The 24,907-nt window shown below is 52.9% G+C and overlaps 1 protein-coding gene across 1 annotated transcript; it reads left to right on the top strand.

The window, feature by feature from the left end:
* The first annotated feature begins 430 nt into the window (after positions 1 to 430).
* Positions 431 to 24,864, top strand: LOC135877939 (zinc finger protein 135-like). Its single transcript, XM_065403461.1, has 10 exons — positions 431 to 454; positions 977 to 1,103; positions 1,762 to 1,878; positions 3,944 to 5,304; positions 9,361 to 9,531; positions 12,831 to 13,178; positions 13,763 to 13,889; positions 15,145 to 15,261; positions 21,033 to 23,153; positions 24,047 to 24,864. Exons 1-9 carry the CDS (start codon positions 431 to 433, stop codon positions 22,070 to 22,072), a joined length of 3,432 nt encoding a protein of 1,143 aa, XP_065259533.1. The 3' UTR covers positions 22,073 to 23,153; positions 24,047 to 24,864.
* Positions 24,865 to 24,907: the final 43 nt, after the last annotated feature.

Raw genomic sequence — 24,907 nt, forward strand, 5'->3', positions numbered from 1 at the left:
CTCCTAGCCCCCCACAGCACAGCGGGGCCTCACTCACAGCCCAGGGGTGGGGACCGGGCTGCCCCCTTGCGGGCTCCTGCCGCCCGGACTCCACATGCCGCGATCGCCCCCGGCGTCCAGACTCGAGACACAGGCGTCCGGGGGGCTGGGCCGGGAGGTCCCTGCGCTGGGTCCTCCCCGGCTGCTGGAGCTGGCGGCGCAGGCGCGGGGCTGAGCGGGGAGCGCAGCAGGGCTGGAGCCGGCGCGTCCCGGAGCGAGCGGGCCGGGGGCGGGGCCTTCCCGGCCCCTGGGTCCCAGCCCGGCCAGTGCGCGGGGCGGGTCCCGGCTGCAGCCCCAGGGCGGGGAGCGGGCGAGAGGCGGCCCCGGGGAGGCACCAGCCGCGGGGCGGGAAGTCGCTGCCCGGAGGAAGCGGCCGGGGACGAGCCCGGCGATGGCTGCAGCGGGGCCGGCGCAGGTAGGACGCGGGGCGGGGACTCCCCGGCCGGGCACTGGCTGGTCCCGGCTGGGGGCCGAGGGGGGCCGGGACCCGGGTCCCTCCCGCGCTAGTGACCCCGGGGCCGGGGACTGCAGCAGCCGGAGCACTGGGGCCGGGGGGCCCCTGGCCGAGCGGACACGCGGAGCCGAGCGAGGCCCCGGCCGGGCAGAGGAGCCCGGAGGCGCCTGAGCCGGGGCGGGAGCGGGGCTGAGCACAGGCCTGGGGCGGAGGCGGGGACTCCGGCCGGGGGGGAGGAGCCTGTTCCCGGTCCTGGGATTCGGGCCCCGCCCCAGAGCCCCGTGGGGAGCCGAGGGCGACTACTGTCCCAGCCAGCAGGGCCCCGAGTCCCTGGGGGAGCTGTGCGGGGGAGTCTCCCTGGGTCACAGCTGCTGGGCTGGGGGTTCCCTGGGAGTCGCTCCCCTAGAAACCGCGTCCCCTGCTGAGACTCCGGGCTGGGGGCTGGAGTGGAAGGTGCTGAGTGTGTAACGCTTGTGCCAGCAGCTCCAGGTGGCCTTTGAGGACGTCGCTCTGTATTTCACCCGGGAGGAGTGGGAGCTCTTATCCCAGCCAGAGAAGCAGCTGTACCAGGACCAGATGCTGAGGAATTACTGGGTCCTCGTTTCCCTGGGTAAGGACTTATTTATCTTTACTCACAGCTGTGAAATGTCTGGGTTCCCTTGTTGCCTCACCTGCCATGTGCCACCACATGCCCAAGTAGTTGCAAATGTCAGCCTCTTTCACTTCGGCTTCCTGTTAAAGAAGAAATCAGGGCTACAGAGCCTGGGGCTAATCTTAGTGTAACTTGTTTACCTACCTCAGTCCTGGCACAGGGCTGGTTGCAAACAGCACATGCGCAAATAAGACTAATAAGGCAGGAAGAAAACAGCTCCCCACCGCCCCAAAAAGAATGAATATCATAATCTTAGCCGTACATTTTCAACAATTCTTGCACCCTAAGCAAAAAAATGATAGGTCTGTATAACAGTGACACCTGCCACGACTCAGCCCCAAAGCAAATTGCTGCTTCAGAGTGTGAACTGAACTTGCCTGGCGGGAGACGGGACAAAATCTCCTCTAAGGAAGGTTTATTTCATTATTCTCCTGCTTGGGATCTCCTGCGCTTTCCTCTCAAGTAGTGTCCGAGATTGGGGCCTTGTCACGCCCAGTGCTGCGCAGACAAACACTGACCGAGATCAGGGCCCTCTTGTGCTGGGTTGTACTAACATAGAAATGAGTCCCTACCCCCAAAACTTTAGTAATAAAACTGATTAATTCCCCCCAAACAGGCTATTCAGGTTCCACACCGGACTTAATCCACTGGATCGAGGTAGGCGAGGCAGAGCTCTGGATCCAGGATGCTGAGGACTCCAGGGAAACCTCAGGGCCTGAGAGCCCATCCCGAGGTGAGTCATAATAATCCGATCCCTTCTGATTTACGCACCTGCTAGTGGATGGCTCCTTAATGTAGAAGGCAAAGGCAGAGTGAGATTCATTGGCTGGGAACTGAAGGGGACCAATGGAGGCCGGGAATTACGGGCCAGTATTTATTTTGGAGGGGAAGGAGTTACTGGGCTGGAGGCAGGAATCACTGGGGGAGTTTCTCTGGCTGCGTTAGGCAGGAAGCCAGGCTGGATGGGCACAATGAGCCTGTCTGGCTTTGATATCTATGAATCCTAGAAATCATAGACATGTAGGACTAGAAGGGACCTCAATAGGTCATCTAGTCCAGTCCCCTGCACTGAAACAGGACTAAGTATTATCTAGTCTATGACTGACTGGTGTTTGTCTAACCGGCTCTTAAAAGCCTCCCATGATGGAGATTCCACAACCATCCCAAGTAATTTGTTCCAATGCTTAACTACACTTAGAGTTTGGAAGTTTTTCCTAATATCTAACCTAAATCTCCCTTGCTGCAATTTAAGCCCGTACTACTTCTCCTGGCCTCCGTGGATAAGGAGAACAATTTATCACCCTGTACTTTGTAACAACCTTTTACGTACTTGAAGACTGTTATCAAGCCCACCTAAGTCTTTCCTTCGACAGACTAAACAAATCCAATCTTTCCTCGTAGGTCATGTTTTCTAGAGCTTTAATCATTCTCATTGCTCTCCTCTGACCCTGTCCAGTTTGTCTACATCCTTTCTGAAGTGCGGGGCCCAGATCTGGACACAGTCGTCCAGTTGAGACCTAACCAGTGCTGAGTAGGAGAATTACTTCTCACATCTTGCTTGCAACACTCCTGCTAATACATCCCAGAATGATACACCTCTACCCCGATATAACCCGACCCGATAAAACACAAATTCGGATATAATGCGGTAAAGCAGTGCTCTGGGGGGGCGGGGCTGCACGCTCCGGCGGATCAAAGCAAGTTCAATATAACGCGGTTTCACCTATAACGCGGTAAGATTTTTTTGGCTCCCGAGGACAGCGTTATATTGGGGTAGAGGTGTATTTGCTTTTTTTCTTTTCAACAGTATTACATTGACTCATTTAATTTGTGATCCACTATAACCCCAGATGGTTTTCTGCAGTACTCCTTCCTAAGCAGTCATTTCAATTCTGATCATTTCTCCAGTTTATCAAGATCACTTTACGTTCTAATCCTGTCCTCTAACGCGCTTGCAACCCCACCCAACTTTGAATTGTCCATAAGGATATTAGGTTGGTTAGACATAATTTGTTCTTGACAAATCCATGCTGACTGTTACTTATTACTTTATTTCCTTCTCGGTCAGGGGTCTCAAACTCTGCTGCCCGCGAACCTCCCCAATGTGGCCTGCGGGGTTCCAGAAGTTTTGGGGCCGGGTCTCTCCCTTGGCCCCACCTGCCGCCCCCGCCCCCTCCCACCCCAGGCGACTCACAATGGCCCAGGGCCCCGGCAGCACAGCAGAGCTGAGCGGTGTCTGCCTGCTCACTCCACGTGTCTGCCAGCCCCTCCCTAGCCGCTGCACAAACAACATAGGATAGAACCACCCTGAGTCAGGCTGCAGATTTGTCATGGCATTTTGTATCAAAAATTACAGGGCAATTACAGAACATTTAGTAAAAGTCACAGATCAATAAACTTCCTGTGACTGCTCCCTGATTTTTAACAAAACCTGCCCTCCTCCTCGCCCTGCCCATGGGGCACCCGCCCAGCACTTCCCCCAGTGCTGCAATCCTGACGCCAGCCTGGTGCAGAGGGGCTGGTGCGGGCTAGAGAGGATCTGGGTGGCAAGGCCATTCACTGAAGTTTGGCCTCCTTCCCCTACCATTATCACTGGGGGCAGGGGCAAATCTGAGTGGCGCTGTAACCCCGCAGACCAGGTCTCAGTACCCAGAGAGAGGCCTGTGAGACAGGAGCCGCCATTGCAGGGTGAGCCACCCATCCAAAAACAGTCATGGACAAATGGGGAAATCGCTCCATCCGTGACATTTTCCATCCTTGACAAACCCGTAGCCTTAACTGTGAGCTCTCTCCAGCAGGGCTCGGGATCCTGGGGGGAACGCGGACACAGTCTGAATGTGGGGAAAGCACGGCAGGGAGGCAAGATTCCACATCCCATAGAGGGATCCATGCACAGGACGCAGTCCATCCCCGGGATAAATGCAGCCAGAGACTAGACCTTGCTACACACCAGAGACTGCCCATGGGCCGGCGTCCGCACCACTGCATCGACTGCGACAAGAGGTTCAGCAACCGCTCTGCGCTGAACCAGCACCAGTGCACGCACACAAGGGAGTGGCTGCACCGCTGTTCTGACCGCGGCAAGGCCTTTGCACGGAGCTCACACCTGAGAAGACACCAGCGCGCACACACTGGGGAGTGGCCGCTTCGCTGCGCTGACTGTGGCAAGGGCTTTGCAGAGAGCTCAAAGCTGAGAATACACCAGCGCACGCACACTGGGGAGCGGCCACATCGCTGTCCTGACTGCGGCAAGGCCTTTGCAGAGAGCTCAAGCCTGAGAATACACCAGCGCATGCACTCTGGGGAGCGGCCGTACCGCTGTGCCCACTGTGGTAAGGGATTCTACAGTGCCTCCACACTGACCCAGCACCAGCGCACGCACAGCGGGGAGCGGCCGCATCTCTGTGCTGAGTGCGGCAAGGGCTTTGCATGGCGCTCAGAGCTGAGAAGACACCAGCGCGCGCACACTGGGGAGCGGCCGCATCGCTGTGCTGACTGCGGCAAGACCTTTGCGCGGAGCTCACACCTGAGAACACACCAGCGCGCGCACACTGGGGAGCGGCCGCATCGCTGTGCTGACTGCGGCAAGGGCTTTGCAGAGAGCTCAAAGCTGAGAATACATCAGCGCACGCACACCGGGGAGCGGCCGTACCAGTGTGCTGACTGCGACAAGGGCTTTGCACAGAGCTCAAGCCTGAGAGCACACCAGCGCGCACACACCGGGGAGCGGCCATACCACTGTGCCGACTGCGACAAGGGCTTTGCAGAGAGCTCAAGCCTGAGGAAACACCAGCGCACGCACACCGGGGAGTGGCCGCACCATTGTGCCCACTGTGGTAAGGGATTCCGCTGTGTCTCCACACTGACACTGCACCAGCGCGCACACACTGGGGAGCGGCCGTACTGCTGTGCTGACTGTGGTAAAGGCTTTGCAGGGCGCTCACAGCTGAAAAGACACCAGCGCACGCACACTGGGGAGCGGCCGCATCGCTGTGCTGACTGCGGGATGGGCTTTGCAGAGAGGTCAAACCTGAGATCACACCAGCGCACACACACCGGGGAGCGGCCGTATCGCTGTGCCGACTGCGGCAAGGACTTTGCACAGTGCTCAACCCTGAGAACACACCAGCGCACACACCGGGCAGCTGCCGCACCACTGTGATGATTCTGGTAAGAACGTCAAAAAAACCAGTCCACCCACCAAGCACCAGTGCACGCACACTGTGGGGAGGACATTCCGATGCGCTGGCTGCAGCAAGAGCTTTGCACGGGCCTCCTCCTTGCTACCACATTGGTTCATTCACAGCCGAGAGCAGCAGTACAGCTGTGCTGACTGGGGCAAGCACTTTGCTAGATTGGCCAACCTCACCCGGCACCCGGTCACGCACCCCAATGCCCTTCTGCCACCGCCAGGACCTGAGGGGCTTCTGGCAGCCAGTGGGCCTGACACAGCACCAGCAGATGCAGACCAGGGAGTGGTCCTGTCCCCATGATGCCCAGCAGAGAGACTGTGGGGGACAGGGAAGGGGACTTAACTAAGCAAGTGTGGGGAAGAGCAGACAGGTGGAGGGACTTTAGAGCAGATGGTCACAGCCTACTGCATTAGGGAGCCCTCCCCCTCATGTAGGTGGTGTTGTCAGATGCTACCGGTGTGGTGCTCTGTTTTCTCCTATGTTGATATCACTGGGCTGCGTGCATGTGTTCCCTCTGTGTGCTGCCCCAGCTCTGCGCAGATAGCTGACCCACCAGACCCGAAGAGAACCCCCAATAACCACAGAGTCTAGTAAGATGCAAAGTCACGTCGACTAGGTTTATTGCGAACTTGGACACAATTGCAGTTCCCTGTAGGTTTCTTAGCCTAATTCAGGGCATACTATGAGAAAGTGCCTCTTGGCAATGGACCCGGCTCAGTCAGTGGCGGGACTTTCCACTGCCCCCTCGGCCGGACAAAGATATCCATTCAGGGATGCATTCTTATACACAGATACAAACAAGTTACACATCACTCCTGACGTATTGAGGTGCAACCCCTCTACGCAGCAAGGTACAACCCCTTTACGTAGTAAGGTGCCGCCTCTCACCTTGTACATGTTGGTTCGAACAAAACAACTCTATCCATCATTTTACTCTTTTGCCCCTGTCATTGGGATGGGTCGGCCTGTTCCATGTTATCTGTGGAATGTACAAGTATTGGAGTGTTCTGATATCTAGTGTTCAGTACCTTTTAGGTATGTATCTTTTTGCAGCATTAGCCCTTTCCTTGCCAGCTTCTGTGAGCAGGGCCTGCCTCTGGCTCACAGCTTAACTTTGCTTTATGTTAGCAAAGTCTTGACCATTACTTTAGTTCAGGCCTTAGGCCTCATACCAGGCCTCTGATACAAGGGTTTATGTCTAAGGCCTCCTCTTACTACAGGTGGGATCCAGCCAGGTCTCTCTTTCAGTCCCACACTCACTCATCTCGCTGGGATGCAGCCAGGATAACCCCCTCTCCCTCCCCACATCTAGATGGGACCCAGCCAGGAACTTCCCCCCCACACCTAGCTCCATTCCGGCCACCGGATGAAACTGAGTGACATCTAGAGGTGGGATTTGCAGTCCTAGCTCAGCATGGATTGGGCTGAGGGGCGGGGCAGGACAGCCCAGTGTGTGTGATTGGAAGAAGACTTAGGAACTGCTCATGCCGTCTACTTTAAATAGAAATGTGATGAAGAAGAACTACGTGCCTAATGTGTAACAAAGGTCTGTCTAACCAGGTGTTTCTTTGCTAGTAGAAAAGCTGATGCTTTCACATGGCAGGTGGAGAAGCCAATGTGAAGTGCAACCAATCAAAGTGTTCTAGGGCCTAACTGACCATGAGGCCAGATGAACTGTATGACTGGCAGGGGCAGAGAGAGAGTTTCCCATTACTCTTGGGGAAATTCTGCGCCTAAAAATTCCGCAAACAATATTTTAAAATTCTGCATATTTTATTTGTCAAAATAACACAATATAATCACACTAGTTTCAGTTATTTTGGTAATTTTTCAAAATACCTGTCGGCAAGTATGTCTGTAACAATGCAGACAACAAAAAAGATTCAAGAAGTGTTTTTTGACAAATAGATTCTTTACTAGGCTATTAACACAGAATTTTGAGTAAGAATTCATGTAAACTACAGTACAGAAACATATTTCCTGCACCCCTCAGCAGCAGTACAAAGGCTTGGGGGGAGTCAGGGATAACAGAGGAGCTGAGGGAGAGGGAAGTAATTGCTGGAACTAGCCTGGGCGTGAAGCAGGAGGGTTGTTGGGTGTGGGTGGGAGAAGTATGTAACACATTTTTTTGGAGGATGGGGGGGGATTGTTAGAGAGTTGGGTAGCCTCCCCCATGCTTCTCTGGCTAACCCGCTAGCCTCTCTCATTCAGTTAGGCACATCTTCCCCGTCCCTGTGTCCCCCTGCACTCTCCTCCCCCCATCTTTGTGTGACCCTGCACCCCCACTCAGCCACCCCCGCCGCCATGCACCCCCCTGCCCTGTGTGGTCCTGCACCCCCACTCAGACCCCATCCCAGTCTTCCTCCCCACCAGCTTCTGAACACCAGCCTATGTGATCCACGCAGCAGCCCTATTTGCCCTGCTCTGTCGTTTCTCCCCCCCCCCCCTGCATATTGCGTGCTTCCTCACCTGGGCCTGTGGGCAGGTTGTTGTGAGGAATGCCGCTTCTGCTATGGCTCTGAGCTGGCTACCCTCTGTTCTGGCGCCACAACAGCTCCTGGTGGGAAAAAGGTGTAACTGCAGCGCCTCACTGGCAAAATGTATTTTCTGCCAAGGAAAAAAAAAATCTGCGGGGGACATGAATTCTGCGCCTGTGCAGTGGTGCACAATTTCCCCAGGCCTATACAGGAGACCACATTCAGCCTGATCTCCTGTACAACACAGGCCAAAGAACTTCCCTGAGTTAATGCCTGTTTGAACTAGAGCAGAGCTTTTGTTTGTTTGTTTGTTTTTTTAAATCCAATCTTGATTTTAAAATGGCCAGAGATGAAGAATCCACCAGGATGCTTCGGAAGTTATAAATTGTACATGCATGGTTAAAAGTAGGTTAGGAAGTTTGTTTTTATTTTACCATGTGCCTGTGAAGAAGAGCTTTAAGTTGCCATCTCTCACCCCCACACACACACCCCAACAGCTCCCACTGCAATGAAGAGATGAATTCTCTGTTGTAAAAACAGCTTATGCACACGGGGAAATGGTTGTGGATGTTCTCAGAGGAGAGTCAAACAGCACAATGCCTCTTGCAGGGGAGCAGCCATTGCACCAGATGTTTTCTGTTAAAGGTGGGCTGAAGGCAGCAGTAGCCGGCTGCAGTGTGGGCTTCATCCCCCTAGGGCAGCGGCTGCTTTTTCCCCTTCCATGAAAGTCTGTCTGATGCTTTGATTGCCCCACCGCTTACACAATCGCTCCTTGATTGGATTGACACAGCCCACCCTGATCTGTGTTTTGGGGTTGGAGAAGGAAAAAATGCCTCACAGCACTTGGGGTAGGGGGGTTGTTTTATTTGGTTGTAGTTGAAAGATATTATTCTATTGAAATACTTAGAGATGGGGGCCAGCTGTACATCTCAAAGTGCTTTACAAAGCCACTTAGTGCCTCAGTCCCCATTTTACAGATGGGGAAACCAAGGCACAGAGAGCCTCACCCAAGGTCAGTCAACAGGCCAGTGGCAGAGCTGGGAATGGAACTCTGGTCTCCTGGATCCCAGCCCATAGCTCAGCCCACTGAAGCACACTGCCTTTAAAAACAGTCTTCAGTGTGTAATGTCTTGCCGTGCCTTTAAATGAAAACGCTGGGCTTCACACACCCCTTCGTATAGCATGAAAGAGTAACAGCCTCCACAACCCTCCAAATGTCACTGCCACACTAGGCAAGGAGAGAGCTGACCACCCAGGAGTGCCCCAGCTTTTAATGAGATAAAAGAAGGGGCCTGTTCCGCAGTATGTACTTATTGTATGACTAGTAGGGTTGCCACCTGCCCAGGTTTTGGCTTTTGTGTCTGGGTGCCATTTAGGGTTTCCGGGTGTCTGGTTTTTGGGATCTGGCGACTCTAAATGGTACCCGAACCAAAAGTCCGGTTCCAGGGCGGGAGGATGCAGCAGTGCTGAGCAAAGATAAAGGAGCTGAGGGAGGCATACCGGAAGGCAAGGGAGGCAAACCGTCACTCTGGTCCTGTGCTGAAGACCTACCGCTTCTGTAAGGAGCTGGATGCCACGCTTGGTGGCGACCCCACCTCCACTGCCAAGAGCCCTGTGGATACTTCGGCGGGGCTGCAGGTGGTGGACAGGGGGCTCAAGCCCCAGAACGAAGTTGTGGACAAAGAGGTCAAGTTGGAGAACGTAGTGGAATCCGCGGTAGGGTCATCTGGTGGCACGGCAAGTCAGGAATTCTCCACTCCAGCGGGGTCTAGCCGGTCTCACATGACACAGGAGAGGAGAACCATAGTAAATGTTCATTTTGGGATTCATGCTGCTCAGTTATATGAGGTAGAACCGTTCTTTCCTATGTATATTGTGGAAGTGGGTGAAGGGACAGAGAAATTAAAAATAAAAAAAAATAAAACCCAAAAGCATGCACACACAGCCCCAGTCCCAAACCCCTCCCAGTCCTACTTCCCAAAATGAATAAGCATTCATTCGAGCCAACTTATAAACCACCGTAAGCATACATTCAAACTAGTTTTATAGATGTCACCCACTCACATACACATTCATACTTGTTTTTCAGCATTATTTCATACAGAATACGCACACAGCCTAGCTTAAAAGAAATCTAATGGTGTTCAATTGTTCAATACACCCCATGTAGACAAAATGTAGGGCTAGTTTAAACTATTTTGTTAGTCAATTGCACTTTTTACCAGAGCTATAAATGTTGTTTTCTGACCTCTCTACACACATACAGACACATAACACTTTAACATCCACCCTTCCCTCCTCTTTCTCAATACAATTAAGCATACGCTCAAACCAAACTGCATATTATTTTATAGATAACCTACTTTAAGCATACATTCAAGTTAGTTTTATTGACAGTTAAGTCTCACTGAACATCATACTTGTTTTCAGCAGTATTTTATACAAAACACACACACAGCCTAATGTCAGGTAAATCTAACAATGTAAAGTTGGACAATACACCCATGTACGAGACAAAATGCAGACCTGGTTATTGACTTATTTGGCACATTAAGCAAAATACTAAAATAAGAAAATCATGAAACACTTAGGCCTGGCAGAAGCTATAAAAAGCCCTAGAAACATCTGCATTTTGCCTCTTTCCTGCACTGATCTCTGGACTATTGACTTATAATAAAAGGAGCTTTCTAACCAATGGACTCGGGACCTTCCATTCTTTTGGATGCCATCAGATACTTAACAAGCCAGCAGTTTATTCCATCACTGCTTCAGACCGGCCACAAGAACTTTGCAATGTGTGTATGTATTTGATTCCTTTAGCTGTTTTAACCCTCACCTCTTTCTTTTCGCTTATACATAAACCTTTAGATATTAGATACCAAAGGATTGGGAACAGCGATTATTGGGCAAGATCTGAGCTATATATTAACCTGGGTATGTGGCTGGTCCTTTGGGATCAGAAGAACTCTTTGATGAAATTGGTTTTAAATAACCACTCATCATTAAGTCTAATGTCTGGGTGGTGAAACAAGGACTGGGATACCTAAGGAGGCTGCAGTTCTGACTGTTAGCCACTGTGGTGAGACAAAAGTTGACTGGTTTGGTATATCTTGTGGAGGAATAACCACCAGGTTTGGCATGTCTGTGCCCTATTTCTCAGCAGTTTGTCCTGAATCGGGTATTCTCAGGTGTGACCCACTGAAGCACAGTGACACTAGCGCAGGATGATTATCCCAACATCCGCTACTGCGGGATTCTTACACCTGCCTCTGGTGCTGGAAACAGGACACTGGAGTGGACACACCTCTGCTCTGATCCAGTCTGGCAATTCCCTATGACCCAAGTGATTTGCCCAAGGTCACAGAGGCAGCAAGTGCCAGAGCTAAGAATAGACACCAGGAGTCCTGTAGCCCAGCCCAGCATTGTAGCCACAAGCCCAGCCTCGCTCCCTCATTCAAGGCTCCCAATGCCCCTCAGCCTAGCCCAGAGAATGCAGCAAGGCTGCAGCCCATGAGCCCCTCTGCCCCGTGAGCTGGGGCTGCTGGGACCCGGCTCCATACCCCTCCCTTGATGGCCGCCTCAATGGATGCTTTGGGCGTGCTCTTGCTCCGGCACTGCTCGATGATGTTGGCCAGGTTGGTGTTGAAATCAGGGTTGGGTCTGCAGGAAGAGTCACAAGGAAGATATGGCTGGGATCCCATTCCAAGGCAGTCCAGGCTCCCAGCCCCCACTCCTTTAACCCACCAGCCTCCACTGCTCTCCAAGAGCCAGGGATAGAACCCAGGTGTCCTGACTCTGACTATCCCCCTTGCAGAGCTGGGGATGGGACCCAGGAGTCCTGAGGCCCCTGGTGACCCTCCCTGCCCCACACCACCTGTCCCAACACCCTTCCCCTTTTCAGCCAGCATTAGCTCTTACCTTAGGGCACCTGAACCCCAGGGACTGGGCTTCCCCCCTCTTATGCAAAGCAGCTGCTAGAGGGGGGCAGAGACCCAGGCACCTTAGGGGAGGTTCTGTGGGACAGAAGAAAGGTCCAGTGCAGAAAGGATGAGAAGGGGAGACACTACCCCACAGACCAGCATCCTCTCCTCGAGCAGCCAGGGACGGTGCTGGCCTTGGGCTAACAGGTTAGGGAGTGCTGGGCTTAGGGGCACCAGGGTCAGTGCTACTGGTCAAGGCTGGGCTGGCCGGGCTCTGTAGCCACAACCTCGACTGGAGCGGGGTCACACACAGGATCCGTCCCTTCCTTCCCCCCCATGCCTTTCACGGCAAGCGCAGGGCATGGCGAGCTTCTGGAAGAGCCAGCTGCGGTCGATGTCCCACGGGCCCTTGATGAGTTTGACTTTGGACCATTTATTGTGGCCGGCAGGGGCAGTACATGTGGTGCGCAGGGCAGTGGGCGGAGGCAGCCAGCCTGGGTACTAGCTCCTTCAGCGCCAGCACTGAGGCCAGAACACGGCATCTGTACGGGGCAGCTGCTCTCCCCATGGGTGTGAGCTTCTGAAACACATGTTACACAGATGGGTGAGAGATCCTGTAACATACACGTAACACACACACACTGCACAACCCTCATGAAACACACATGTAGCACACACTACAGCCAGGTGTGACTGAGCTCCTGTAACACACACATACACACCGCTCCTGAAACACATGCACATTACAGCCAGGGGTTAACTCCTGTAACACACGCACACTACACAGCCAGGGTGTGATCTGTAAAAAAGATCACACAGCCTTCCTGCAATACTCATACCTGCACACCATACACAGCCTGGGGTGTGATCCCTTGTAACACACACACACCAACATCACACACCCAGACCCTTGTCTTACTGTCACACACACCCACTCCACAGCCTGACCGGGGCCCTCTTGTACCCACTAGTCCCCGCTCCCCTCCCAGAGCCGGGAGAGAACCCAGGAGTCCGGGCTCCCAGCTCCCCACCGCACAGCGGGGTCTCACTCACAGCCCAGGGGCGGGGACCGGGCTGCCCTGTAACGGGCTCCAGGTGCCGCGAGCGCCCCCGGCGGCCGGACTCGGGACCCAGGCGTCCGGGGGGCTGGGCCGGAAGGTCCCGGCGCTGGGGCCTCCCCGGCTGCTGGAGCTGGCGGCGCAGGCGCGGGGCCCTTGGAACCGGGGCTGGGCCAAGGGAGGAGCCTTCCCGGGCCAGCCCGGCCCGTGCACAGGGCGGGTTCCGGCTGCAGCCCCAGGGCGGGGAGCGGGCGAGAGGCGGCCCCGGGGAAGCACCAGCCGCGGCCCCGGGGAAGCACCAGCCGCGGGGCGGGAAGTCGCTGCCCGGAGGAAGCGGCCGGGGCCGGGGCCGAGCCCGGCGATGGCTGCAGCGGGGCCGGCGCAGGTAGGACGCGGGGCGGGGACTCCCCGGCCGGGCACTGGCTGGTCCCGGCTGGGGGCCGAGGGGGGCCGGGACCCGGGTCCCTCCCGCGCTAGTGACCCCGGGGCTGGAAGCTGCAGCAGCCGGAGCGCTGGGGTCGGGGGGCGGCTCTGGGGCCCCGGGGCTGGGGGGGCCCTGGCCGGACGGACACGCGGAGCCGGGCGCGGCCCCTTCCCCCGAGCGAGGCCCCGGCCGGGCAGAGGAGCCCGGAGACGCCCGAGCCGGGGCGGGAGCGGGGCTGAGCACAGGCCTGGGGCGGAGGCGGGACTCCGGCGGGGGGGAGGAGCCTGTTCCCGGCCCTGGGATTCGGGCCCCGCCCCAGAGCCCCGCCCCAGAGCCCCGTGGGGAGCCGAGGGCGACTCCTGTCCCCGGCCAGCAGGGCCCCGAGTCCCTGGGGGAGCTGTGCGGGGGGAAGAGTCTCCCTGGGTCACAGCTGCTGGGCTGGGGGTTCCCTGGGAGTCGCTCCCCTAGAAACCGCGTCCCCTGCTGAGACTCCGGGCTGGGGGCTGGAGCGGAAGGTGCTGAGTGTGTAACGCTTGTGCCAGCAGCTCCAGGTGGCCTTTGAGGACATCGCTCTGTATTTCACCCGGGAGGAGTGGGAGCTCTTATCCCAGCGAGAGAAGCATCTGTACCGGGATCAGATGCTGAGGAATTATTGGGCACTCGTTTCCCTGGGTAAGGACTGAGTTCCCTTCATTTATTCACTGCAGTGGGCTCCCTGAATGCCTCAGCTGCCATGTGCCACCGAGTGGCCAAGTGGTGGCAAATGTCAGCCCCTCTCAAAGGAGAAATCAGGGCTATAGACCCTTAGGGTAATGTTAATGTAACCGGTTTACTTGCATTATACCTCAGTCCTGGCACAGAGGTGGTTGTAACCACCTCTTCCAGGTATCCCAGCCCAGACACCGAGGGCAGGAACTCTACCTCAAGAACTGACTCCAGTTAGACAAATAAGGCAGAGAGAAAAGTCTCCTGCTGCTTGGAACAGCTCCCCCACAATGTTCCGGCTACGTTTTTACATCCATGTGCAGAATAAATTTTGTTCTGTGCACCAATATGGAGGTGATGTGTGGCGGCGGTGGGGCTGAGGGGTTTGGAGTGTGGGAGGTGGCTCAGGGCTGGGGCTAAGGGTTGGGGTGGGGGGAGTTAGGGCTGTGGCTGGGGATGAGGGCTCTGGGCTGGGGCTGGGGATGAGGGGTTCAGGGTGAGGGAGGGGTTTCAGGGCTGTCACAGAGGGTTGGAGTGTGGGGGTGAGGGCTCTGGAGTGGGGCCAGGGATGAGGGTTTGGGGTGCAGGCTGCCCCAGGGCTGCGGCGGAGAGAGAGGACTCCCCCAGCCCTCTCTTGCTGCAGCGGGCTGGGGGAGAGGCGCCTCTCCCCGGCCGCAGCAGCTCCAGGGCTGGGTCAGGTGGAGAAGCGTCTTTCCCCAGCAGCGGCGCCTCTCCAGTCCAGACCCCTATGGTTGTGCCCTTGTGCAGCCCTTGATGGTTTGCAGCACAGCCGCGCAGCTTAGTGGGAACTTAGCTCCCCACCTCGCCAAAAAGAATGAACATCATAAATTTAACAACCACACCATAGTTGAACAATGCTGCATCCTAAGCAAAAGAACTGGTAGGTGTGTGTAACGGTGCCACCTGCCATGACTCAGCCCCCAAAGCAAATTGAGAAGGGTCATAGACGTTGCTGCTTCAAAGTACGAACTGAACTTGCCTGGTGGGAGATGGGAAGAAATCTCTAAGGAAGGTTTATTTCATTATTCTCCTGCTTGGGATCTCTTGCGCTTTCCTCTCAAGCAGCGTCCGAGACTGAGGCCTTGTCGTGCCAGTTGCTGCGCAGACAAACGCTGACAGAGATCAGGGTCCTGTTGTGCTGGGCTGCACAAACATATAAATGAGTCCCTGCCCCCAGAACTGATTCTTTCTCCCCAAACAGGCTATTCAGGTTCCACACCGGACTTAATCCAACGGATCGAGTTAGGGGAGGCTGAGCTCTGGATCAGGGATGCCGAGAGCTCCAGGGAAAGCTCCGGGCCTGAGAGCCCCTCCTCAGGTGAGTCATAATAATCTGATCCCTTCTGATTTACACACCTGCTAGCAGAGCGCTCCTTGATGTGGAAGGCAAAGGCAGAGCGAGATCCATTGGCTGGGAGCTGAAGAGAGACAAATTAGGGGCCAGTGTTTATCTGGGAGGGGAATGAACCACTGGGAGAGCTCCCCTCAGGATGCAATGGATTCTCCCTCACTGGGAGTCTGTTGGTGGAGATGGGGCGACTCTACCTCAAAGCCCCGCTCTAACTCAGCGAGGAGTTACTGGGCCAGAGGCAGGAATCGCAGGGGAGTTTCTCTGGCTGGGAAAGGCAGGAAGCCAGGCTGGATGGGCACAATGAGCCTGTCTGGCCTTGATATCTATGAATCATAGAAATCATAAAAATGTGGGAGTAGATGGGACCTCCATAGGTCATCTCGTCCAGTCTCCTGCACTAAGACAAGACTAAGTATTATCTAGACCATCCCTGACAGGTGTAAAAAGCAACAGAGGGTCCTGTGGCACCTTTAAGACTAACAGAAGTATTGGGAGCATAAGCTTTCGTGGGTAAGAACCTCACTTCTTATCTGAAGAAGTGAGGTTCTTACCCACGAAAGCTTATGCTCCCAATACTTCTGTTAGTCTTAAAGGTGCCACAGGACCCTCTGTTGCTTTTTACAGATTCAGACTAACACGGCTACCCCTCTGATACCTGACAGGTTTGTTTCTAACCTTTTCTTAAAAACTTTCAATGATGGAGATTCCACAGCCTCCCTAGATAATTTTGTTCCAGTGCTTAACCACCCTCAGAGTTTCAAAGTTTTTCCTAATATCTAACCTAAATCTCCCTTGCTGCAATTTAAGCCCATTTACATCTTGTCCTGGCCTCAGTGGATAAGGAGAACAATTTATCACCCACTTCTTTGTAACAACCTTTTACGTATTTGAAGACTTTTATCAAGTCGTCCCCCCCTCCTCCCCCTTCTCTTCTCCAGACTAAACAAACCTCATTTTTTCAATCTTTTGTCATTGGTCGTCATGTTTTCCTGACCTTCTTGTTGATCTCGTCTGATATTCTCCAATTTGTCCACATCCTTTCTGAAGTGCGGGGCCCAGAACTGGACACACTATTCCAGTTGAGGCCTTACCAGTGCTGAGTAGAGTGGAAGAATTACTTCTCGCATCTTGCTTGCAACACTCCTGCTAATACATCCCAGAATATTTGCTTTTTTTCCCAACAGTATTCCATTGTTGACTCATATTTAATTTGTGATCCATTATAACCCCATATGGTTTTCTGCAGTACTCCTTCCTAGGCTGTCGTTTCCCATTCTGTATTTGTGTAACTGATTATTCTAATTTAAGTGTAGTACTTTGCATATGGTCTTATTGAATTTCATCTTATTTAATGCCAACCATTTCTCCAGTTTGTCAACATCCTTTTGAATTCTAATCCTGTCCTCTAAAGCACTTGCAACCCCTCCCAGCTTGGAATCATCTGTAAACTTTGAGTGTATTCTCTGTGCCACTGTCCAAATCATTTATGAAGATATGGAATAGAACTGGACCCAGGACAGATCCCTGCGGGATCCCACTCAAGATGCCCTTTCAGTTCATTTGTGAACCATAATAACTACTCTCTGAGTGCGGTTTTCCAACCAGTTGTGCACCCACCTTATAGTAGGTTTGCCTAGGCTATATTTCTCTAGTTTGTTTATGAGAAGGTCAGGTAAGACAGGATCTAAAGTCGAGATGTGACATCTACTGCTTCTTCCCTATCCACAAGGCTTGTTACCTGTCAAAGAAGGATATTAGGTTGGTTTCACATAATTTGTTCTCGACAAATCCATATTGTCTCTTACTTATTACTTTATTTCCTTCTAAGTGCTCACAAATAGACTGTTTGATTACTTGCTCCATTATTTTTCCAGGTTTTGAAGTTACGATGACTGGTCTATAATTCCCCGAATTGTCCTTATTCCCCTTTCTATAACTGGTTATTATATTTGCCCTTTTCCAGTCCTTGGGGGTCTCTACCATCCTCCACAAGTTCTCAGAGATAATCACTAATGGCTCAGAGATCTCTTCAGCCAGATCCTTATGTATTCTAGGATGTATTTCATCAGGCCCTGCCTTATTGAAGGCATCTAACTTGTCTAAGTAATTCATAACTATTTCTTTTCCTATTTTAGGCTCAGATCCTACCCCTTTGACACTGATGTTCACTATGTTAGTCGACTGATCAATGCTAACTTTTTTGGTGAAAACTGAAACAAAAGAGGCATTTAACTGTTTGGCCATTGCTGCGTTTTCTCTTATTGTCTTTCCCTCCTCATTTAGTAATGGGCCTAGCCTGTCCATGGTCTTCCTCTTGCTTCCCATATATTTGTAAAAGGCTTTCTTGTTCCCCTTTATAGCCCTAGTTATTTTAATATAGTTTTTTGCCTTGGCCTTTCTAATTTTGTCCCTACATGCTTGTTGGGTTTTGTTTTTTTAATATTCATCCTTTGTAATTTGACCTAGTTTCCACTTCTTGTCTGACTGTTTTTTGAGTTTCAGGTCATTGAAGATCTGGTTAAGCCAGGGGGTCTTACTATCATACTTCCTGTCTTTCCTACTCATTGGCTATCTGTGACCTACAATGGGACCTAAAAATGATGGGGCCCTAAAGCTGCGAAAGAGAAATGGATTGGAGATGGGGGAGGTGATGAACTTGGAAGAGGGGTGGGATAGTGATATGGGACAATGTGGGGTGGGAGATTTCAGAGGATGCTGTGGGAAAGAGAGAGGTCTCCGTGGTGAGGGGAGAATATGGAAGCTGCAATTACCAAGTGGGTAGGACATTGTAGTAGGATTGAAAACATCTTGGCTCATTTCTAGAAGTGAGTCACTACAGCTCCACCATGCCTCAGGTTCCTCAAGTGTGTAATGGGAAGGGCATTGCAGCTCTGAGGATAAACTTCATCTGTGTGTGTCAGTGGATCACTGGCACTTGGGGGTCAGACAAGCACCTGGGTAGAAAGAGATGCCTGTTGGTCCATAGACCACAACACTTTCTTCTAGGCTTCACACACCTCAGAAAATCATACCAAGGCAGGGGTGCCCTCGAGATTTTTCAAATGGGCTTCATGCTGCTGCCCCCCCGACTCAAGCTGTGTGTGCTGGTGTCCTATGGCCTTGGGCACCTGGATCCAGACATAGTTCAGACAGGGGCAAAAACCTGCTCGTAGCCTGGGAGAGCATCCCCGAGTCACTGGCTCCATCCCACTCCCTCATTGCCACTTCATTTCGCACCTGACCTCTCAGACTGGAGAAACCGGCCCCAGCAAGCAAGGAGAAAGCTGGGAATGACTCAGGGCAGAGCAGGATCAGTCATTACTCCTAGTGGAATTCTGCGCCAAAAAATTAAAAGTTCTGCGCACAATATTTTAAAATTCTGCATATTTTATTTGTCAAAATAACACACTATAATCACACCAGTTTCAATTATTTTTAGTTATTTATTTCAAAATACCTCAAAGCAAGTACGTCTGTAACAAGAAAAACGATTCAGGAAACATTTTTTGACTAATAGATTTCTTACTAGGCGTATTAATACAGAACTCTGAGTAATAATTCATTTAAACTACACTACAGAACCATATTTCCCACACCACTCAGAAGCAGTGCAAAAGCTTGGGGGAATCAGGGATAAGGGAGGAGCTGAGGGAGAGGGAAGTAAATTGCTGAGAAGGGAGCCTGGGTGTGAACTTGGAGGGTTGTTGTGTACGGGTGGGAAAAGTATGGAACAGGCTTTTTTGGGGGGGGCAGGAGAGGGATTTGTTAGGGAGCTTCCCCCATGCAAACTCTGGCCGACCCCTAGCCTCTCCCATTCAGTTAAGCACATCTGCCCCTATCGCCATGTGTCTCTGTGCCCCCACCCAGCCACTCCCCTGTCCCTATGTAGCTCTGCAAACCTTCCCTATCACCATGTGTCTCTGCACCTCCCTTCCCCTGTGGCCCTGTGCCTCCATTCCCATTCAGCCCCTGCCCCAGTCTGTTCTCCCCCACTAGCCCTTATGGGACCCTGTCTGACGCCTTCCTTCCCCCCCCCCCAGCCACCCCACAGCCCCTGACTCCCTCGCTGCAGGGAGCTGCAACTTTGTTCTATCACCACAGCACCCTTTGGTGGGCAAAAGGCGGAACTGCAGCAATGTTTTGGCAGAAGCTTTTTTCTGCATGAAAAATTAGAAATCTGCAGGGCTCCTTAAATATGCGTGCACGCAGTAGCACAGAATTCTCCCCAGGAGTAAGTCATATACGATAAGTGCGAGGTTACGCCACGCGGAGGACACCGTTTTGTAGAGAAGGTCTCTCGCACTTGCAGTGTTTCATTGTAATGCTCTAAAACTTCCCCACGTTCCAGGCAGCTGCTGCTGGGGGAACGGATGTGTTTGGGGGCCAGATGAAATCATCCTGTGGGGCACGACTTGGAATACCCTGGTGTATGGGCTGGGTGTGAGGGAGAGGGTGGTGGAATGGCCTTTGTCACATCCCCCTCTCCTCCTGCTCTCTCAGTGGCACGAAACCGTTGTCACTTACATTGCTTCAGTGTCAATGCTTAGCACAGCCCTCAGCCTTAATGCAGTCTGTAGATCAAAGGCCCGCTGTGTGGCAACCATTAACTCCTTCCAGGTCAGCAGTGTCACTGATTGGGTTTTGAAACAATACAGACATGTTTTTCAGGTTACATCACACAAACCCTGAGTGATTTATCTCCTCAGCCTTTCCCTTCCCCTCCTTGAGAATTTTAGTTTAGTTTTAGTTTTGCACAAAGAATGAAACGTGAAGCCGAGGGTGAATGACTTCTTTAGAAGGAATTTGTTGAAAGGGACTGACTTCCCCGCAGGAATAAGCTACGTTGTGCTAAACAGCTTTATACCGGTCTCACTGCGTCCACATGAGGGGATTGTAGCCCCTCAACTAGTTTCAAACCAATATCGTTTAAACAGCACAAACACTGGGGCACAGGCCTTGTGCTATAAAACAGGAGACAGTGCAGAACCAGAAACATGAAAATAAAAACCTCTGATTGAAATAAAACCAAAATCAGTGTGAAAACAAAACCCGGACCCTGTTTGTTAGCAGTTAGAGCCCCTAGTTCTGGATCAGGGCCCCGTTGTGCCAGCTGCTGCCTCTTTCCTGGGCAAGCTACAATTTAAGCATCAAACAAGACCCATGAGGCACATGACGCACGTGAGAGCAGGCGCTAGGTGCTGCATAAGCAACATAGGATAGAACCACCCTGAGTCAGACTGCAGATTTCTCACGGCATTTCATATAAAAAATTACGGAGCAGTTACAGTAAATTTACTAAAAGTCACAGGTCACTAAACTTACTGTGACGGCTCCATGATGTTTAACAAAGGGGGGGCACCAACTGCCCAAAGAAGCACTTTACCCCCCCAGCACTGCAACCCTAACCCCAGCCTGATGCAGAGTTGTTGGTGCGGGCTAGAGAAGATCTGGGGGCCAAGGCCATTCACTGAAGTTTGACCCGCCTCCCCCACATCATGACTGTGGGTGGGGGCAAATCTGAGCGGCGCTGTAACCCCGCAGGCCAGGTCTCAGTACCCAGAGCGAGGTGTTCGGTCCAGCCTTGTCAGATAGGAGCTGCCATTGCAGCGTGAGGCGCACATCCAAAAAACAGACACAGAGAAATGGGGAAATCACTCCATCCGTGACATTTTCCCATCCTTGACAAACCTGTATCCTTAACCGTGAGCTAACACCGGGATTGCCTCTGCTTTCTCCAGCAGGGCACGAGATCCTGGGAGGAACGAGGACATGGTCTGGCTGTGGCAGGTGCTTTAGCCAGTCCTCAGTCCTGAAAATACACCCGCGTACGCACACCGGAGAGCGGCTTTACTGCTGTGCTGACTGCGGGAAGGGCTTTGCATGGACCTCAAATGTGAGAACACACCAGCACACGCACACCGGGGAGCGACCACACCGCTGTGCTGACTGCGGGAAGGGCTTTGCACAGAGCTCACACCTGAGAACTCATCAGCACACACACTCCGGGGAGCGTCCGCACCGCTGTGCTGACTGCAGCAAGGGCTTTGCAGAGAGGTCACACCTGAGAATACATCAGCGCACACACACGGGGGATCGGCCGTACCACTGCGCTGACTGCGGAAAGGGCTTTGCAGAGAGCTCAAGCCTGAGAAGACACCGGCGCACGCACACCGGAGAGCGGCCATACCACTGTGCTGACTGCGGCAAGTGCTTTGCACAGAGCTCAATCCTGAGAAGACACCGGCGCATACACACGGGGGAGCGGCCGTATCACTGTGCTGACTGTGGTAAGGGCTTTGCACAGAGTTCAAGCCTGAGAAGACACCGGCGCACCCACACCGGGGAGCGGCCGTACAGCTGTGCTTACTGTGGCAAGAGTTTTGCAGAGAGCTCAAACTTGAGAACACACCAACACACACACAGCGGGGAGCCGCCGCACCGCTGTGATGTTTGCAGCAAGAACTTCAGCAACACCAATGCGCTGGCCAAGCACCAGCGCACACACACCGGGGAGAGGCCTTTCCAATGCACTGACTGCGGCAAGAGCTTTGCAGAGAGCTCAAGCTTGAGACGACACCAGCGCACACACACTGGGGAGCGGCCATACAGCTGTGCTGACTGTGGCAAGCGGTTTGGTAGGTTGGCCAACCTCACCCGGCACCAGGTCACTCACACCAACACCCCTCTGCCATTGCCAGGGCCTGAGGGGCTTCTTGGAGCCAGTGGGCCTGACACAGCACCAGCAGATGCAGACCAGCGAGTGGTCCTGTCCCCCTGATGACCAGCAGAGACTGTGTGGGGCGGGGAAGGGAACTTGGTTGAGCAGCGTAGGGAAGAGCAGACCGGTGGTAGTAAATTTAGAGAATTGTCACAGTGTACTCCATTAGGGAGCTATCCCCTTTCCCCCCGTGTAGGCGGGATCCAACTATGTGTCTCTGTCCCACACACACTCATGCATCTAGCTGGGATGCAGCCAGGACAACCCCCTCCCCCCCCCCCCCCCCCCGTCTAGATGGGACCCAGCCAGGAACTTCTCCCCACACCTACCTCAGTTCCAGCCAGCAGGTGACTCTTGGGTGACATCTAGAGGTGGGATTTGCAGTCCTGTGGGGCCGGGCAGGACAGGACTGCCTGGTCCATGTAATTGAAAGAAGACTCAGGAACTGCTCATGCCGTCTATTTTAAATAGAAATATGATGAAGAACTACTATGTACCTAATGTGTAACAAAGGTCTGTCTATTCAGGTGTTTCTTTGCTATTAAAGAAGGTGATGGGTTCAGATGGCATGTGGAGAAGCCAGTGTGAAGTGTAAATCTTTAAGGTGAACCAGTGAAAATGTTCTAAGCCCTAACTGTCTGTAAGGCGGTCGCGGCTCTCTCCCCGTCCGTCAGGAGCCTGTGCAGTCCCAGCTGCGCTTGAGCCGTAGGAATTGGGATACCTACAGGCAGATTTCTCGAGGCTTGTGCGAAAAGGGCTGTGATCGGGACACGCTGCAGTGCAGAGTGAAGATAAAGGAGATAAGGCAGGCGTACCATAAGGCGAGGGAGGTGAACTGTCGTTCAGGTGCTTCACCTAAGACCTGCTGGTTCTATAAGGAGCTGGACGCTATCCTCGGTGGCAACCGCACCTCCATTGCCAAGAGCCCTGTGGATACTTCAGAGGGCATGGGGCGGCGGAAAGAGGACCTAAGCCAGAGGATGAAGTTATTGATGAAGAGTGGAGTTAGATGAGGATGTACAGCTCCTGGCGGGGTCGCCCAGTGGGGCAGGAAGCCAGGAACTGTTCTCCACTCCAGAGGTGTCTAGCCAGACTCAGCAGTTGCTCTCAAGGGAGCAAGAAGCAGGAGGTGAGATGCCTGGTAAGTGGCTGTGGCTTGTGTAGCGTGGAGGTGGTGTTCAGGGTACAGAACTGTGGGAGCCTGGCTGTGTTTCTGTGAGCTGGACAATTCCCTGTGTAACTAATCCAGGAGGAAGGGGGGAATAGCTCAGTGGTTTGAGCATTGGCCTGCTAAACCCAGGGTTGTGAGTTCAATCCTTGAGGGGGTCATTTAGGGATCTGGGGCAAAAATCTGTCTGGGGATTGGTCCTGCTTTGAGCAGGGGGTTGGACTAGATGATCTCCTGAGGTCCCTTCCAACCCTGATATTCTCTGAACTCTATGATAATCGGTACAATGGAACAGGGTGTTGATGCATGTTGAGATCTCACAGGAATCCTCCAGGGAGATCTCCAGGAAAGTTTCCTGGAGGTACTTGCCAATTCTCTTCCGAAGGTTCCGTGGTAGAGCAGCTTTGTTCCTTCCCCCATTGTAGGAAACTTTCCCACTTCATTCGGCAATCACTTGTGCAGGGACCAAACCGGCACACAGGCGAGCAGCATAGGGAGCAGGGCAGAAACCACAAGCATAGACTAGATGTACCCTCGTTTCCCTGCTTACCCTTAGCAGTGAGATGTCTGCTAGAATGATCCCCACCTGTGGAAAAGTGTGGGAGAATTTTAGAATTTGTCCCCTAGAATGCTGCACCATGGCCCTTGCAAAGAGTGTGTGCTCTTTTCCCAGCATGGAGTCTCCCTCCCTTTCCCCCTCCGCCAACACTTACCATGCTTTGGGTGTTCGCAGAGATGTGTGCCTGGCTAGGGTCAGTGAGAAAGTGACGGCAATGTTGCAAAAGGTTTATTTAACTGAAATGTTTCAATGCTGTGCGTGAATTTAACAATCCCGCTTCTGTGCATTGTCCCCTGTGCTTCACCAGATGTGGCCTTCAGGAACACCCCACGCATGCTGGCTGAGTGTCCACCAGATAAGAAAGCGCCCAAGACGCAGCAAAGAAGACATGTTCCGGGAGGTCCGGCAGTGCTCCAATGCAGAAAAAAGGGAACACAAGGAGTGCTGGAAAGCCGAACAGCAGGACAGAAAAGAGAATCACACCTTTGTTAAGGACGCAATTGAGCGGCTGATTAAAGTAACGGAGGAGCAAACACAAATGCTGAAGTCCTTAATAATGCTGCAGACTGAGGCCTTGCCTACACTACAGGGGAAATTCGCTCTAAGCAACGCAATTTGAGTTACGTGAATAGCATAACTCAAATCGACATAGCTTAGATCTAACTTACCCAGGGGTCCACACTACGTGATGTCGACGGGAGACATTCTCCTGTCGACTCCCCCATTCTTCTCGATCTGGTGGACAGGAGTCGACGAGAGAGCGATCTGCAGTCAATTTAGCGGGTCTTTACTAGAGCCACTAAATCGACAGACAATGCATTGATCACCACTCATGGATGCCCGGTAAGCGTAGACAAGCCCTGAGCAGATCAGTGCTCGACCTCCACTGCAGCACATTCAGAACTCTTTCCCATGTGCCACTCCCCCAAACTCCGCCCACAATTCCTTTCCACTTTCCAGCACTTCTCAGTTTCCCATTCACTCCACCCGCTCGGACAACTTTCCCAATGATAGCTAGACCTACACATAGCTGTGAAAGTCTTCCCTTCCCTGGTTCCTACTTTCTCGCCAAGCATCTGTGTGTTTGTGTGTGCTGTTTCTTGTGCAATAAAAGCAAAGTTTTATAATGGTAAATCATGTTTATTTTTTTTCTACAAGGTGAGATTGC

This window comes from Emys orbicularis, chromosome 4 (assembly GCF_028017835.1).
Source record: "Emys orbicularis isolate rEmyOrb1 chromosome 4, rEmyOrb1.hap1, whole genome shotgun sequence".
Lineage (NCBI taxonomy): Eukaryota > Metazoa > Chordata > Testudines > Emydidae > Emys > Emys orbicularis.